The following is a 19554-nucleotide window of genomic DNA, read 5'->3' as shown; positions in this document are numbered from 1 at the left end:
GAGAAGGATTTCGATGTGGATGTCAATGTGACGGAGGCACATAGGGATTACGCACCCAGGGTTGCTCACGCCCAGAAATCTTGACAGTATTGTACATGTGTGAGTGCGCGCACGTGCGGAACATTCGTGTAGCATGTGGATGAAGAGATGTAGGGAGAAAAGATTCCTCTTCGTTTCATTCTCTTTTAATCTTTGCTGACCGCTCACATGTCCGTTTGAATCTTTACTTTTTCAGAATATTTGGAAAGGGAAGAAGGATATTCGATTATACATATCTCAAATTTCGTCAAAGCGAAGATCGAGTATATCAAAAAAGTAATAAATTTTGATACAATAGAATAAATGAAGTTTTGATGCAATATTAAAATACAGACAAAAATATTTATATTAGTATGCATTCTATTATTTATTTTATTTATATTTTACCTTTCTTAAATTAACTGTGTCAATTATTTTCTTAATTAAAGATGTGCGTTGGGTAGAGCTATGATAATATGATAATGATCGTTGGAGTTATTTTATTGTTAATTCAATTGTTTGAAGCAAAAATAGCAGTTGAAAAATAAAGATCGGAAGAAAGAAAGGATCCGAAGAAGCGGAGTTGGTTACATAATAGCCTATTTTGGAAGTGGCGATGCCATCAGGTATATTCTAGGGGTTAGAGACAGATACGGGATGTAGATGGTCTACACGAGATCTAAACGAAAGCGGAAAACATTGCCGGGAGGATAAAAATGAGGTTCTTGCGCGATAAGCAGAGCAATGAGACAAATGCATGGTGCTACGTCGAACTGTTCTTGTATCTCCCTTCTTTGCCACCGTACTATCGTTCTTTCTATCTGTCTATCCTTCGATATCCTTCCTTCATCCGACCTTATTCCGTCGCCCTTATTTCCTCTCTTGCCTTACTAATGTCTCGGACATCCCTTTTCTCCGCCTTCGTAAGATCCACATGCTGCCACAAGCGCGCGAGTGCTATGAGGGTAACTTGGATAGCTCGAAGGGTGGTTCGTCCGTATATTATTGCGTTTTCCAATGACAATTACAATTCTCTTTTAGAACCTATAATGTTATTTTTTGTGATATTCTTTCGAGAATGGCCGATTATGTGTAATTGATCTAAAAAGTATAATTTTGATATAATTTTTCCTTTACAGTATCCGCACAATATAGATGAAAAAATATTGCCGAAAAATCGCACAATGATATAAAATATGTTTAAACATTGCAATAATTTATTGCGATATTTTATAAAAATTTAATTTGATTTATTTATCTATTTTTTTTTATTGATACGATGGGTCGGACCCTTTCAAAGTCCAGTGATCTGTAAAACATAAGGGTAAATAACGTGCTATACCTTGTTAAGGATCATAGATTAGGGATGCTTTCTTAACCTTAAGCAACCAGCGGGAAGTCATGGAAGAATGTTTTTAATTTAAATGACATTGGGAGTTATCCTGTGCTTTTCTCACTACCACTAGTATTATTACTATTGACAAATAGCATTGGCATTTAATTTTTTATATTTTTTAGTTTGCGTAATAAAGTTTCAGAATTGCGTTAGTTCGATAAACCGACAAAGAAAACAAACAATAGAGAAAGCGGTATGCACTTGGTTTCCCGTCGTGTATAAAATTGTTGTTCGTATATTCTGTTTTAATTCTATTGATTCTTGTCAATGAGAGAGAAACCAAAATGCATTTCATGTGCACTGCAACAGTATTGTAAACGTGGGACGGTCAGACGGAAAAAAAATTACCTACGAAATCCACTTAACGCAATAAAAACGGCGGACATCAAAGATGAAATATCATAAACAATGAAAAGTTAAAATGTGCTTTTATGCGAAAAAAGCACAAGCTCTTAAACAAATTGACAATAATAAATGAATATTTGTGCATCGAAAAAAATAAAGTCTACTATACGCGTGCGCGATAATTAAGAGGAATAAATCGCATTACAATTATGATGTGCGTGAATGTACTTCCCCAATTTTTTTGTACAATCAAAAATTTAAATGGTAAAAAAAATGAAATGGTTAATATGCCTAATAAAACATTAAATAGAACATTTAATGCAAAGTATTCAATATATTAACTTTTTTATACATCATTATTATATTATTGTAGATTTGGATTCGGCAAATATAATTATTACACTATTGTCAAAATTATATTCAATTTGCTAATAATCTGAGATTATTCTTTTCATTTAAGATGTAAAAATTATGGCCAATTGATCGAAACTACCCTGTTTATATTCGCTAACTTTTAGCGCAAAAAAACAAAAAAAAAACGGGCTTCGTAAAGGACGAACTTCGAAGCTAGCAATTTGTTCATTTTCTGATGTCGGTAGTGATGCCGGAATTCAATCAAACTTGCAAAGCTTTCAAACACTCGATCCCGAATTACTCGCGAGTAAATAGCGGCTGCACAGCTTTCAGCGCGACGCTTGGACGTCGATAAGAAGACACCGAGGAAGAAGTCGCGGGTATTTGTTCGATGCGTACTTGTTTGTATCCCGGGTATACTCTCTTACGGAAGAGAGTTTGCGGAGAGTAAATTAGCGGACAGAGGGAGGGAGGAAGAGGGGAAATGGGACGGAGTGACGCGGACTGAGGGTGGAGTACTGTAGAAAATCAATGTGATCATAGAGGAAAGACGAGTGGGAGAGAGAGATAGATAGGAACCGAAGACAAGGAACCTTTATGTCGGGTCACGTCTTTAATATAACTCGCGTGGGCGACGGTGTGGCTGCGGCGGGCGTAATCAATCTTCACAACCGTGTTGCGCCGTACGAATGCTGCATCCGTGAGAAACGCGCGACACTAGTTTGATCAAGAGCAATCGCAGAGCTGTAAATTGTCAAAGAATCGAAGAGGTGCTTTAACAATAATCACTTTTCGATTAACAAAAGTTTACAACGCACGAATCATTTTCCTATTGATTATGTCATAGAGAGTACAGAGTATATTCCTAACAAGTAATACACATTTCGAATTTTTGTGGCCGTCTCTTTTGGTTCCTAAGATACGCGACTTTAAAATATTGTAAAAATAAAGTTTCGACGTACGTTTGAATGAAAATTTTACCCTTTACAATTTAATCCTTGCAGGACAAATTGTTCTAAAAGCTTTAAGAACTATAAATTACTCTTTACTTTTATATATAGATATAAATGTACATGTGATACATGTCTGTATATGTCAGTAAAATGACAAATACTAACACACCTTTCGAATCTTTTTATTTATTGCATGCTTTTTGCTGTATTTTTTACCTAAAATTCTTTTTTTTCCTGTTTTCTTTTTTGTAATACACTTCTTAGATGAATTATACGCTGAGATTTAGTAAGAAATCGTCATTCAGAATTTGTCTAGTAAACTTTTTCTCTTGTTAACAATGTGCTGGAGATTCAAGATTTTTAAATAGATTTTTTAAGAAATCGAATACACCATTCAGACCTCTCGTGAAGTATTATTGTCATTAAATTTCATTGATATTTGAAATCCCTGACTTATTTTCGGGTACTTTTCTTGTCTTGTATTTTCCTTTGTATTTTTAGAAAACTAAATATATATTAATATATAGAGCATATAAATATATATTCATATACTCTGTATATATTTTATGTTCTTGTAATGAAACAACAGAATATATATTCCATTGTAACGTATAACTTCATTGCCTTTTTTTCAAAAATTTTTCCATAAAACAATTTAGATCATCAATAATATTAGTAAATGACTTACTTGTCAATCGAGAGAGAAATTTTATGAAAAACCGAGACAAAATCCGCGTGAAAAAGCGAGGAGAAAAAAAGGGGGGAAAAAAAAGGACAAAGATACAAAATGAGAGATAGAGTAAACGGAGGCAGAGAGGATACATAGCGGGGTGCGAGAGAGGGAGTGACAGAGAAAAACATAGAGAACGCGCTTTCCCCAAGGGTCCTGGGATCGATCCCTGTGCAATTTCCCGCACATGTTCGCATTGATCTGCCCTCACTTGCCCCCGGTACCCACTCCTTGCCGCTACTCAACCACCACTACCATCTCCGTCGCTGCCACCGCCACTACCACCACCGTCACTACCACCACTACCGTCACCACCACCAACCACCCTAAGCTTCTTCGCTGATACCTCCGATCGTCTAAACGCCTACCCCTAACTCCCCGTCTCCAACCTTCGCTGCTCCCTTCGCGGACCAAAGTCATTTCAACTACGTCAATTCACCTTCTACTTTTTTTTTTTTCTTAACGTGTCTGTGTCTCACGCATCCGCGGTTTAACGCACGCATGTCACGCGCCCCACAGATATCATTTCCTGTTGGTAGTCGCCGATACTGCTCAAGTTTTCTTTTTTTTTTTTTTTTTTTGTTTGACCAAGCAATCGTATTTATGGGCGTACACAATTTCCACAAAATGATTAATGCATATATTGGATGATCTTCCCTTGCGGATATCTTCTCCCCTTTGCATTAAGCTAATAACCAAAACTGTCTTTTGAATCTTGCATTCTGAAAATAGTATTATTTATTTTGTTTCTTGGCGTGCTCCAAGATTAATTTCTTGTGATTTTCTTGAGATAGAGAGAGAGAGAGAGAGAGAGAGAGAGGAAATTTTTATTTTATGCGTTTTTCGGTACGATCCGTTTTCCTTCGAAGCTTTTATGAGGTTCTGTTGTCCCACGTGATTCTGGCAATCTCCTCAGGCGAAATTCACTCCGAATACGTAAATCCACCCTTTATTTTCTTCTAACGTGCCTGAAACGCGCGCACTCACGTCTTAACACACGCGCGTCACGCACAGCGATATTCATCCCCTTCAATGTCTTCCAATACTTTTTCTTATCCTTTCTTCTTTACCTCTTATATCCGTACGATTCCATATCACGTATCCGCGCCAATCTTCTATTATCTAATATATCTTTTTCCTGACATATACTTTTGAAAATATATATTGTATATTACTAGATATAATAATATTTATAGCTATTTTATACACATATATTTTTATGTATTGTAAATACATTTTATCTTTTACATCTTTGAATCAAATTATCTAAAAAAAAAAATACTTAAAACATTATTAAAATATTTGTTATTCAACTTATATGTAACTTGGAGTAAAATTAAAACTTATTTTAATTTTACAAGCTTAATATTACAAGTTTACGTAATGCAATATAACTAGAAATTATTTATTTCTGTTCAACCTTAAAATTATTAATTCGAGAAAATACAATATATCTTTTTTCGCTACGAAATGAAAAACAAGTTTTTACTTCGGATATCTTCATCTTCTTGTCTGCTATGTTTCTCCCGTTTTACGTTTATATACATAGTTCTATATTTTTCGTTCTTACTGCCATTGCCAAGCAATCTCAGTTCCATCCAGGCGGTTCCGGCCATCACGTCGCTTCATTTCAACCCTCGCATTTGCAAATTCAACCCACTAGGACGAAAGTCGTTTCAACTATACGTTTCTTCTTTCTTTCCACCTAAACATGCTTTCTCATGTCACGTACGATGCGCGATGCGTCATATCCTGTTGGTTGGGAAAAACTTTGAACGAAAGACATGGTTTTTCAATTCAAAGACTCATTCTATTCTGTCTCGTTTTATGAACTTCTTCTCTAGAAAAAACTTTAAAAGACATCGTCTAATCGTTTTTTCGTGTCCTTCTATCGAAACTTTTTGAAGTGAAATGAAAAATCAATCTTATAGAAAATAGTATTATAAAAAATTTTTTAAGAAAAAGATTTTAATAATTTTCACTATATCTTATATAATTTTTCATTATATATATATATATATAATCCGCGAAAATTAATGTAATTTAAAATGTAATTTAAAATTAAATTAAATCAAACAATAACTTTTGATATATAAAAGATAATTAAATATAAATTAATTTGAAGAAATGATAAATCGAGAAATTGCTACTAGTCACAATATTCAAAATTAATAAATTTAATTAAAATATGCAAACATTAAAATTTTTCTCATTTTGTTTTTAATGTATTTCGAAAGGCTGAATTTTTTTCTAATTAAACTTGAATGCCAAGAGATCATATAGAAATAGCAAGGTCAGAGATTCAAATGCCTCGATCAATTATTTACAAAAGCGATGTAGAGTTCATGCAATGTTTACGCCCTTTACATCCTCGTTCTGCACGCGAGCGAATGAGTGAAAGTTGAATACAAGTACTCTCATTGCAATGCGCATGGTATACTTTTTTAACCCCGAAGGAATAAAAAAACTTGAATCGCGCGTTGAGGGGAAGAGTCTGTAGGTAACCCACGTCAGCTATCTAGATTAAACTTTTCTACCCCTTCGGACTTCCTCCTTCCTACTCGACGATTGCAATATATCAAATGCCTGTCATAAATCTAAAGCTTGAATTGTGCCAAATGCTGATGTAACTGATCATTAACAAAACTGATGTTAAAAGCCACAAGTACGATCATAGTTCTAGGAGGGAGATAATAGAACAATAAAATTTTTCTATATTGACGAGTAACAATATAAAAATATTATGAAAGATTTTTTATGAATATTGTCAATTTCGAAAAATTGATGATAAATAATAAATATGTTTTATTTCTGTTTTAATTTATAAAAAATTATTTATAGTTCAAAAAAGAAGAGGGTTCAATTAAAATTTAAAGCTCTAAAAAATTCAATGTACGAAGTATCAAGATTTAAACTCCATTTCTGATTAATTCCCGCGGGATGCTGTGGAAAACTTGGCTGATGATTCTCGCACTTTGCCGTCATAATATTAAATTGGATTTTGTTGTAGCACATCAAGGTTCGTTTCTCATTTCGGTAATATTTCCAGGAATAGAAATTGCACCGCCATATATCGATCCTCGTCTATATGTATATATATATATATATATATATATATATATATATATATATATATATATATATCTTTCTCCTCCCTCAACGGGATCGACGTTTTCGGGTTGCTCGCCCCTGCGGTAACGCGAGGCAGACGCGGAAGGACTTTCCCGGAAACCCGAAGACATCGATCTTCGGGCTCCCTTCGGCCAATCAGCGTGCTGACTGCTCCTCGAGAAGCAGGTCCTCGTTAATGCAGCGCAATTCGTCGGAGCGACGCCGCTAATGGACTCGCGCAATCATCCTGGCTTGCTACCGAATCTCCCTCCCTGTCGACAACACTGGTGTGTCCACCCTATATATCTTCCTTCTACTTAAAGTTCTTTGCAAAAATCTCATGACGTTTACCTAAAGTTCTCGCTGTATTATCTTCTAATATTTCATTTTCTCTTTCCTTCGTGAATTTTCTTAATGGACTATCTTTAGTTTATTTTTTTATGCGCTCTTGTTATGATATACAGTGTAAAGCAATGAAAATTTCAGTTAGTCTTGATCAAATAACATATTTTGCTTATGCTAAAAATAATTAGACAAGTAACAGAATTTATGCTGTTGGAATTTTTGTATAAGATTTTAAATTATTTAATGCTATGCTTTTAAAAGAAAATTTTTATATTATTATAAATCTAATTAAATCTAATTAAATATAATATAATTTATAATCTTCTGGATTATATTAGAATAATTTGGATAAAATTACAATTTGCGTTAAATAATAGAAGATTTTATAATGACGCAAGCTGAAATTTTGAGGGTACTTGTAACGAATCGATATTCAATTCTTTTAGAACAGCTGCTCTTTTCTGACATTTCATCATAACGAAAATATATTGGGTCCTAATTTTATCTTTTCCGTAAGGTCTTTTTACTTTATATCATTAAACCCTTCCGATTTAGAGACATACATTCATATATCTTTTCTTTTAATAAAATTAAAATATCTTCCATTTTACTCGCTTTGAGATCAAGTTAAGCAGAGAAGAAGTAAATTTTTATTTTTTTAGCTTTCTCGCAGAACTTTTTACATTTTCTCGAGAAGTAATTTCATTTTAGAAGAAGAATTTCTTATAAAAGAAATCACGTCTCTTCGTTTATCTTCTCTAAATCTCTTAGCATTTTTCCCTATTTCCCAGATCCTTTATTATGCCGACTACTCTTCTTCTGTTCTTTTCCACTTTTCTCTCGTGCTTCCTTCGTCTATTCCTTATTTTGTCTTTCCGCTCATCGCTCTTTTTCCCACACACCCAACTTTCTATCATTCTCTTCCATCTGATCGGTTTAGAGGTTGGCTGTAATCAGATGAATATACCTTTTACCCCAATCGATCGAATCTAAACTTTCAAGATTTCTCGATTAATCACTGTCTTACGGGAATGTATTTCACGCCTAAAAAATAATCGCAAATGCAATAAACAATAATAAGAGATAAAAATATATAAGAGATATGATTTTAAAAATTGGAAATTAGCGAACAATTAAGTTGATTATTTGGCAATATTTGCTCAAACAAGAGTTTTGACTTTTATCAGTTCTACAACTTGCAAATATTATGAAAATTTATTATAAATTAACAATTAAATAAATTAAATTGGGTAGTATCTAGAATTTAATTAAATTCTTGGCATTTTTGACGAAAAAATTAAATAATAAAAAAAAATAAGGAATTTTTTTTTATGAATACACGCGGCATTTGAAAATCGGATGATAAAAAATGAAAATGAGAAGAGAAAAGAACACATCGTAACTTTAATGTTCTAGAAGCGATGTGACCTTAATTCCATTCGAATTCTGGTGTAGCCCGATTGATACATAAATCATCGCGGAATACGGTTTCCCGTGGTTCGCGTTATATATATGCGGCTCTGTAATTCTAATAAATTGTTTTGTCATCTACCATAAATCAGAAAGCAGTCTACATACCGCGCTCTTCTTTTTTACATATTGTTCATGCCGACAAAATTCAATTTCAAGAATAGAAGACACTACAGTCATACAAATATCATTTGATCAAATTTTGGTACGATGTTATTTTTGCCAGTGTATAAAAAATATTTTTCTTCTATATTGGAAAAATGTTTTAATATAAAAATAATATTTTATCTTTGTCGGTGAAGAGAGGGGAGTATGCTATGACATTTGTCGCCTCTCTCGGTCGTTATAAATTAGAAAAAAATATTTATAAAGCATGTCGACCCTTTGTGCTATCAACTATCCTTAGAAATATAAAACAGATTTTATTTTAGCGAAAAGATAATGATTTCTTATTATACAATATTTAAAACATTAGAATTTTTGAAAAATGAGATATTTGTGATATATATGATAATTACAAAAGGAGAAATCTTTACGAATATTCATTGCAACGGTGCATCTACATATTCTTCCCTTTTACGTAATGAGACGTACACAAAAGTAGGAGAGGCCTTATGCTTAGAGATTCGTAGAAAAGATAGTCGTAACGAGGCGTAGAGAGTGGATCAATACGAGGGTTCTTACGTAGTTCGCTTACTCTTGTTCTGTCTCTCTCCTTCACACTTAACTTTCCCCTCCTGTTCTTCCTTATCTCTTCCTTCCGTCCGGATCCTCCATTCCTCTGCTTCATCCTCTCGACTCTCTGTCTCTCCCCCTTTTTTTTGCTAATCCGTCTTTCCCTCCTCCACTTTCCTCTCTCTCTTTCTTTTTCTATCCTTCTCTATCTCTCTCGGTCTCTCTCTTTGAGAACTCGATGTGCACAAAGACGAAGGCGGATGACGATGCTTGTCGATAGATCGAGTACGGTAATCTTCCGTTTACTCCCCGAATTTCCCCCATATTTGGTAGACGTGAAAGAAGCGCGTCGCGGCGGCGGCAGCTATTCCGAAATGCGAGAATAATATTGCGAAATTGCGTTATGACGCCGGATATACGTTCGATTACGTCGTATTATGAGCATGATGTCGAAATTAAGAGAGATAAACGAACAACAAATACGGAAACGTCTTGCGACTCATTCAGTCTAGGCCGTCAAATTACATTTTGGATAAGTAACAACATCAACAACTACAACAACATCAACAACACACTAAAAATCCTACAACCGGGCATGCCCTGAGAGTACGAGAGTAGTACGCGTGCGAATGTGCCTACGCTAAGTAAGGAGTGAGTGAATGAGCGAATGAGAGAGAAAACAAGCATGTGTGCGTATGTGTGTAAAGGGAGACAGACGAATTGAGCGCGAAAGTGCGCTCGAGGGTGTGGAACGAATGAGAAAGAGAGAGAGAGAGAGAGAGAGAGAGTAAAAAGAGTATGAAAGAGAAGGTGAGAGACAGAAAAAGGAATCACGTGTGACTGGCCACATGTGTGCTCAGATACGAAGTGAACCAAAAGGAGCGAGAGCGACAGAAAGAAAGAATGAAAGGTTTAATGTGTGTAGCTTTGTACACTTGTGTGAATGTATGCTACGTACGTGACTTTGCGTGTATGACAGAGAAAGAAAGCATGACCATGATACTGACAAAAGAAGAGAGAGAGACAGAGAGTATGAAAGAGGGAGTGCAAATGCTTGTGCATGCTAGAGAAAGAGAGGAATAGAGAACGAGAGCGAGAGAGAGAGAGCGAGAGAGAGAGAGAGAGAGAGAGAGAAGATGCGAGAGGTACGGGAGAATCGGTGCGAGAGAAAGAGCAAGGAAGGAAATAGTATCAACTGATGGGCACGTCCTGGTTGTAGGATCGGCGATGCCGAAGAGGGAAGAAGCCGCGATGACGGCTGCCGCCACCGATACTACACAGGCGGTGGAGAATTTTGCGAGGCTCTACACGGCACTGCGCCACGATGATGCTAGACCTCTATGCCGTTATTGCGGCCGTAGCTATTCGTCGCCGAGCAACCTACGGCAGCACGTGAAAAACGTCCACTCGAACTGGCCGCCGCCGGAGACGTGGCCGCAATGCAACGTATGCGGCAAACGGTGCAAGACCAAACATTACCTGATCAATCATCAGCTGCAGGCGCACGGCATCCATCAGAGACCTAACATGAACAATCCCGCTGTCCAGCAGCAGCAGCAGCAGCAGCAGCAGCAACAGCATCAATCGCCGTCCTCGTTGCCATGAGTACGTTCGATGTCTACGGGTCGTCTGGAAACGCGTCGAGACACGATCAAATTTTTGCCGCTTGCCGAGAGGCTTTAGTCAATATCACGCGGTCGGAAACGCGGGGGTTGCTACCCGCTCGATATGACTGTTGAAAATCGTGACGGGGATGCCCGTCGCCACCGCGGCTGCCGTCGTTGCGCCGGTTGCTTGTCCGAAATTTATTTAATCCCTTTGAGGCTTTGCTCGTAATGGAACACGAAGTTTTGTAGGTAATGGTGATCAATACAGAGCAGCAAGAAATATCCTAATACATTTCCAATACGCAGTCGTTTGGGTATTATCGAGGGTTAATGATTAATATTGCTTTTGCAGACACGCTGTAATATTTACGATGTGAAAATGCGGTGATAGCTTTTGACGAAAATTACTTATTCTACTATTTTATTTATACATGATTAACCGAGTTAAATTATGTTTCGGTAAAAGTAATGGAAATTTTTTTACTTTTATTTCATTCATATATATAAATCGCATATAAATTTATAATTTATTCAACGTAACAGGACGAATATAGCACAATTGTTTATTAACGTCATATAGTTAGATTTATCCCTATGATATGACTTTGTGATTCGATGTTGATAACATCGCAATCGTAACAATATTTTTAAAATTGTCTGGAAAATGGGATATTAATAGGAATTGCGCGATGAAAAAAAAATAAAACCAGCGCAAGGGATTTAAGCTACTCTGCATAAAATTATTTCCGACTGCGACAAATGAATTAACGTAATCGTCGCGAGCTGCGTTTTTTGCATAAATCTTAGGGCCAGCAAATGAAATGCATACCCAAATGTAATGCAAAAATAATACTACGTAAATACTGATTTTTATATGACACGAGAAAAAAATGATTGTCTGATATTTTGACGTTACGCTCAAAAGGATGCGTTTAAGTGTAATGAAACGTATACGATATGAAACCGAATGAGTATGTATACGAAAGTTGATCGAATACATAATTTCAAATAATTATACGAACGTATAATTATAATTAATAACGTGATAGGAGATTTATTAAAAACTTGGCATATACTCGATTGTTTGCGAATTTGTCGACAAGCCTTGTTGATAGGATCTTGAACATCTCCGCTATCATTCGCCGCAAATCCAGATACTCTTCGTATAAAAGATATTCAATATGAAAAAAGTATCCTGATTTTCCCATTTAGAGAACATGATTAAATGGCAATATTAATTGTTCGTATTTTCTTGCACGATACAGACTCCTTCCATTCATATTTAAAATACTATTATATATATCCTATAAGAAATTTTGACGTGCGCGAGATATATCTTATTTTTATTTTGGTAGAATTTTATTTAAATCGAACTCATAATCCGATTATCCTAGCTATGTGTCAACATCTGCCATGCTCTCAATTATTTGATATATATCCATTTGCTATAAATGTTTATTATTAATGAAAGTGTGAAAGATACAACATGTATATTTTGATGATTTTAATGCAACTTTTATGTCGAAGACTATTTCATATGAGATTATTTTAAATACATATAGTGGCAAGTTATTAAAAAACATATATAAATCATAAGTATTAAAAAAAATAATACGCTTAATTCAGAAAAAAAAAAATTATTTTAATATTGTGATCGGTTTATATTAATTTTTCTGAAAAGAAAATAATACAATAATTAGTTATATTCAAAAAACATACATGCTTTAAACTAATTGCACAGATAATCTTCATCCGCATCAATAACAATTAGCAATTGATTAATATCAAAGTAAGAGCGCGGTATGATTTCGCTGCGGGAAATATTCCTAGATGTTGAACATTGTTGGGTCGAGGTTGGGCGCGTAGCATTATCGTGTATAGCTCGGGGTGGGATTACGGTGGTGGTGGCTGGTGGTAATGTTGGTGTGGTGGTGGTTGCAGATCACGGGCTTGATGAGGCAGAGGGTGCGGCTTACCACCACCACCACAGCCATCACCAGCAACATCATCGGCATCGCCATCATCATTCACTATCCGTCCCTCCTCCTCACCACCGTCATCAGGCGCCACTGGAAGACGACGCATCAATTAATCAATCTTCCACTACGGCCACCACGACGATCACGACTACCAGCAAATATCAGCGCGGCCAACCGGACTTCAGGCAACAGAGATTACTACGGGAGCATCATCGGCAGCATGGTTACAGATGTCCCCTTTGCTCCAGAACGTTTCACGACATCAGCGCGATGAGGGCGCATCTGGATCATCATTATCCCAGAGACTCGCCTACCTGTCCCGTTGCCTCCTGTGCCAAAACTTTTTCCCATCCCAACAGTGTTAGAAATCATATGCGACTGAAGCATCCTGTGCAGTGGGATCAGATTAAGACCTTGAGGTGGACCTACGTCTGATTAACAGGCGGAGGTTGCTATAAATATAAATATATGTCATAAATTTAATTTTTTTTGAAGGAGGCTTTTGCCAAAGACGTTTTGCTTTTTGTTTTTAATGTAGCAGCTGCATGGCGATAAATATCTAATATTAGAATCGGAATTTAGCTGAATCGGAAATTTGGAAGATTATTGGAATTATTATGTATATATCTTATTGAGATCGTTGTAGTAAACACGGTTTAATCAAAATAACAAAATTTAATTAAAAATATTATCATTGATATAATCTAATATTGCAAAAATTATTACTGGTACAATAAAATTAAATCATATAATAATTACATAAGAGAAAATAATTTAAATTAACACAAAATTTAAATAATATACATTTAAATGTCAATCGACAATTATTTTTTGTACACAAGAAAATGCACACTTGTGCTCGTTTACCACTTTCGATAAGAACACATTCCAAATTAATATAAAATAGAACGTGTTATCGTCGTGCAAAAGCTATTTTGAATCATGAAAGTTGGAAGAGAGTCTGATCGACACATAAATCGGATACTTTATAATACTATGTAGAGTATCGAGAGAGACATGATCGAAACGAAACCGCGTTGACAAGAATGTGTGGAATTGCAAATTAGCTAAAAGTGAGTATAGTATAGTCTTTTCGCGTGATAAGGGATGCACAAAAGTGAAAATCGAACTATCTTCAGTGCTTTATCTCAAAACTGTCACATACGCACCCACCGTAAAATCTATCCCTGACGAAAAACGCACACTGTACATATGCGAGAGATTATATCGACAAAAGAGAAAATCTATAAATATATAAAATGCTATTATATAGAGTATATATATATATATAGAATTGATTTTGTATAAAATGTATGAAAAACAGTATCTCCTTTAGAATTCGAAGCGTAGATCAGACCGTAGGATCAAGCGATACACATAAACACACAGCGAGGTTCGGTGTCAAGTGTATGCAGACACCGACATCGAGATGTAACGATTAGATATTATGTATCTAAAAGAGAAAACAATGTTCCTCTAAGCTGAGTAAGCCAGCCTTATGTTAAATAACGTAGTATTAAGAAAAAATGTAGAAACCGAATCCGAAAACGCATGCCGAAAAAGGCAGCGACAATCGCGCCGAAATCGAGCGGGTTCGATTGGCTCTAAAGATTCATTCGCTCCAGCGATGAAAAAAAAAAGCGTGGTTAAAGTTTGATGTGAAATGTCAGAGAAAAAAAATGAGAGAGAGAGAGAGAGAGATATATGTTGGCGCATGTATTAGATCACAAAATCGCGTGAAAATATACAGATCTACGTGAGCAGATGAATCGCGAGTGAATATGTCGACTAGAAGGTCGTCCGACAACACGCCTTATTTTTCTACAGTCTTACGTTTTATCAGTATTCCCTAAATAAAGAATTCCCCAGGAGACATTACGTTCGAGATCATGTATACTAGAATACGCCGCGAATTATTGGCGGCGTATTCTAGAACACACAGAAGTATATATATATATATATATATATATATATATATATATATATACGAGTTGTTGTGATTTCGAAAGGAAATGTCATTGAATATGAGGAATACTAGAGTATACTGTAGTGTGTACTCATGATGATAATTTTCGAAAACGACGTAGAAGCGCATAAAGAATGCATTATATCGATATACCATATATGGAACATCGGTGGAGCCGGATCTATAATAGGCGTCTTTAGCTTTTTAGAACTATATCGATCGAAAATTTTAAGTCGTAAGCTTTAAGAGCTGGGATCTGGCCAGCTCGCTTAAAGCTTAGAGATCAGAGTTTTAAGCAACGCGGGAAATATTTCTGGCCGGAAACTATGTCATATTTTAGGGCTTACTACACCTATTGTAGACCCAGGCTAAAGCATGATCGCGATTCTTTTTCGTTATGTATTATTTATTGTCAATTGTTATTATCATGACTGACAGCTCGTATGGTGAATAATGTGTATAGAATATTATATGCACTATTTTAGTAGGTATTAGCTTATACATATATATACATATAAGACATACGAAATAAAGTCTATATATTATTTAAGTAATGCTTTGTATAATAAAAAGTATTCACAGAAAAATCTAGAGTATTCTATTGTATGTTACAATCTTTTAGAATTTATTAATTAGCACTAATATTAATCTGACTAACGTTAATCAAGCTATAATACGGCTAATAGAGCTAATGTATATAGGGCAAGTATATAATCCATTTTATATAGAGAATAAATGAATGTAAATAAAAATAAATGAACAATTTTGAATATAATTTACTAGGTTTTAATATTTAAAGGTTAAATTAAAAAAAGAAATTTGCAAACAAGCTTTTCTATTTTTTTAAATACAATAATAAAATAAATAAGATTTTAATTAATATACCATATAATATATTATGTATTATATTATATATATATATATAATAAAAACTTAAATAAAATTTTTTTATAGATAATTAAAAAAGAGAATAATATATAAAATAGTAAAATAAGTCAGATAGATCTAAAGAGTCATGCGTCGGATCTCCGTGCTAATATTTAAATTAAACACATTTCTTTCATATATTTATTTATCATTTATTTTCAGTCAGTCGACGAGGTGTGGACCTGATACGAGTACGTGCCACGGATCCTAGACCTTGTCCGAAATGCGGAAAGATGTATCGTTCGGCACACACGTTGCGGACTCATTTGGAAGACAAACACACGGTCTGTCCGGGTTATCGATGCGTCCTATGCGGTACAGTAGCGAAATCACGGAATTCCCTGCACTCACACATGTCGAGGCAACATCGTGGCATCAGCACAAAGGATCTTCCAGTCTTGCAGATGCCTAGTCAGTTCGATCCCGAATTGGCGTCCCGGTTGCTGGACAAAGCTGGGATCAAGGTGAGTCCGGCTGAGCTCCGTGCCCGGGCCAGTCCTACGGCGCCGAGAAGAAGTGACATGAGACTGGAACTACCTCGCGGAGGCGCTCCATCCGAGGCTGGCAGCAGCATCTGTGGCGGCGATGATCCCGAAGATCTCACTTTACCTCTCGCCTTCAAGCTCAACAGTCCGTCAATAAAACCCAACTCTATCGCCAGTGTAATCACCAGGGTAAGCGGTGGCAGTAACGGTAACAGCAACCGGAAGAATTCAACAACGACAGCGGCGATCGCCGCAAAATCTCTCGATACGATGCACGATAGCCGCGAGCCCAACATGGCGCCATTGCATTCGTCCGGTCAACATACGGGTCACAATACCAGCGCGATTGCTGGCTCGGCGCTTTTAAATACTTATTTACAGCTTATCGCGGAAAACTCGGATCTATCGTCAATAGGATTGATTCCTACGGAGCATGCGATCCGTATGAGTCGCATGGCAAAAGAGCTCGGCTCCGCCAAGGCGCAGATGAGCGTCATAGAGGAGCACGGTGGTCGCAGTCTGGAAGATCCCTATCCTATGATCGGTAGAGAGGAACGAGGATCTGGAATTATTCACGAGGATAGAGACGAGACGATGCATGATAGACATGCCGGGCTCGCGGACGAGGGAGTGATGTCGGCAGGAGAGGACGAAGAGGAGGACGAGGAGTACAGCGAGAACGAGGAACCGGAAGTAATCAAATCTGAATAGTTTCTCGTTATCCGTTATAACCATGGTATAACTCAGGGCAATATCGGCGATATTACGAGTCGTGCGAGATGACTGTTCAGCCACGGCAGCGTGGATTGCCTGAACGCGATCTCGTTGCTGAGGAGAAGGGGAGTAGAAACGCGCGATAGAAGAATCATTCATCGAATTCGATCGATGTTTTGTTTCTGTTTGTTATTATCGCGCGAAGAGAGTCGCAAAAGTGTTATGCTTATATCGGATGTTTTTGCAGAGTAACTGAAAAAGGAAGCGTCTCAATCATTTTGACGTCGATTTTATAGACGCGCGAACGAGGTTGCTAATCGTATCCGATTAGAATCATAAAGGCAAATACACGCATATGTATATGTATACATATGCACGCCGTTTATGTGCAAACATACATACATACATACACACACATATATATATATATCCCACAAATATTCCAACCATCTACCTCAACGCATATGATAGAACGATAGATGATAGAGCAGGCAAAGATGAATCTCAGTAGAAAAAGAGGATATGAAGTAGGATCCATGCTAAATGATAATTGGAGGCAAGCTTTGATGCCATGCTTACAAGTTAAATATCGAAATTGAGGACGAAGCAACTGATTTGCTATTAATGCTGAATTATGCTGATTTTCAGAATATTCAACTGGTTTAAAGTCTTTGGTTTCTGAAGCGTTAAGAACCAGACACGTTAAATGACATCTTCGTTCTCATGCAAAATTATTGTTGAACGAATATGCAATTTTTTTAATCGATGCGTGCACGATTTGATATGTTCTGAAACAACCACTGGTCTTTTCCAGAAAGTTCAATTCATATGGCTCGTAATATTATCAGGAACAAAATATTATTATTAAAATTAATATTTAGTGCAAATTGCGATTTCAATTCACCTTAGAAATGCGACAAAGAAAGTGTGGTTTAAAAATCAGGTTATAAACAGTTTCAACATATATGGATAGACCCCTGGAATTTATAAGAGAATAAGAAATTATTATAATTAGAAGAAGTCATTTTGCAAATTGGAAAAGATCTATATAAATCCACGACAAACACATTGCCGATTAAAACAATATTAAATATAATATAATATTATTATTAATATGTTTATTACATATGATGGTTCGAACCTCATGTGACATCAGTTGATGGCAGATTTTTGAGTTTATTCAATGACAGAAATTTAAATATCAAAATATATCAAGGCTATAATAATTTTGAAAATAAAAAATAATATGCTAATCAATCAGATTTTTCCAAATTCGTGCACTTAATACGGTACATTACATAATGTGCTCTCAGAAACTTTATTTTATTCTCGATTATTGATTTATAATTTCTAAATTATCTTGATATATAGTATATACAGAATATTCCAAATACATTCGGCCAAACGTTAACACTATATTCTACAAATAGATAAAAACAAAGAAAAAAAAAATAAACATAGGTCCGAAAACCAACCATTAACGAGTTATATCAATTTTATTACTTAAAATTATTTTCTAAAAATCATTTGTGACAATTTTTTGACGATGTTTAACATAGTAAATACATAGTAAATAGTGTCTAGTTATACATATTAAAAGTAAAAATTATAATTTTAATGCAATCTCTTTATTAATAATTACTTTGAAATTCAAGAAATATGGAATATTATAAGCAAATTTCTTTAATTTCTTCTGTAGCGTGTTTAGTATTTTGTGATGATAAAAAACTAACTGTTGTATGGGAGCTGTTCTTGCAGCATGTAGGGCACTATTGTTTACGCGCAGTCGTCTTGTGTCATTCGCGCAGCGCCTTGTCATTCGCACGGCGAAGTTCGGGCGCGCAGGCAGGCAACGTACTGCTTCTTGTGTCGTCGCGTTATTCTTCAAAAAAGATCACGAGAAGTAATATCGGAAAACATTTTTAAATGTGTACAGACAGAGGTATGTACAATTGGGTGATACAATGTGGTATACACATAAACGCAGATACATACGCGGTATGCATACAAACTGCGCAACTACCTGCGAATTCGCAGATACTTAAAAATCTTTTTATATTTTCCTTAACTTAGAGATTGGTGCTCTTTCAATGGCAATTCTTACATTAAATATGCAATCAGATATATTACTGATTTCTGATGCGTTTACATTCAAAGAAACAAATTTATAAATTTTACAAATTTAAAACTTACAAATTTGTTTTTCTATAATTTCAAGAAGTAATATCTCTTCATTCCCTACTACCTGCTTATTTAAACAATATATAATTAATTGTATGATTTAATTGCCTTACGCTCGAAAAAGTAAAAAGGAATTGGTAAATCATATGATGACATGAAATATCCGTATAAATGTAGACGCAACTGATCATCATTAATATACTCGATTGAATATCCGATATATGAACAGAATTATTGAAGAAAAATCGTGTTCTAACTTTATCGCTTTATTATATAAATTGTAGGTCGAGTTGCTTAA

The 19554-nt window shown here is 35.6% G+C and overlaps 2 protein-coding genes across 2 annotated transcripts in view; both read left to right on the top strand.

Moving 5' to 3' along the window:
- LOC138932606 (protein abrupt-like) overlaps nt 1-19312 on the top strand; it is a 76466-nt gene extending 57154 nt beyond the window's left edge. Inside the window, exon 8 of the mRNA XM_070294596.1 lies at nt 16039-19312. Within this exon, the coding sequence (XP_070150697.1) occupies nt 16039-17072 (1034 nt within the window). The 3' untranslated portion in view covers nt 17073-19312. The remainder of the gene's footprint in view (nt 1-16038) is intronic.
- Nucleotides 8932-12565, top strand: LOC138932607 (broad-complex core protein isoforms 1/2/3/4/5-like). Its single transcript, XM_070294599.1, has one exon. The coding sequence runs from the start codon at nt 10625-10627 to the stop codon at nt 11000-11002; it is 378 nt and encodes a 125-aa protein (XP_070150700.1). The 5' UTR covers nt 8932-10624; the 3' UTR covers nt 11003-12565.
- Nucleotides 19313-19554: the final 242 nt, after the last annotated feature.

The sequence above is a fragment of the Polyergus mexicanus genome, unplaced genomic scaffold, assembly GCF_030449975.1.
Source record: "Polyergus mexicanus isolate NDT 795.1 unplaced genomic scaffold, iyPolMexi1.0 SCAF_4, whole genome shotgun sequence".
NCBI lineage: Eukaryota > Metazoa > Arthropoda > Insecta > Hymenoptera > Formicidae > Polyergus > Polyergus mexicanus.
Note: the sequence above shows the minus strand (reverse complement) of the source record. Positions and strands in the feature narration are given on the sequence as shown.

Bases quoted from the DNA above. Each gene is read 5' to 3' on its own strand.
- LOC138932607 (XM_070294599.1), top strand. From the start codon at position 10,625: ATGCCGAAGAGGGAAGAAGCCGCGATGACGGCTGCCGCCACCGATACT.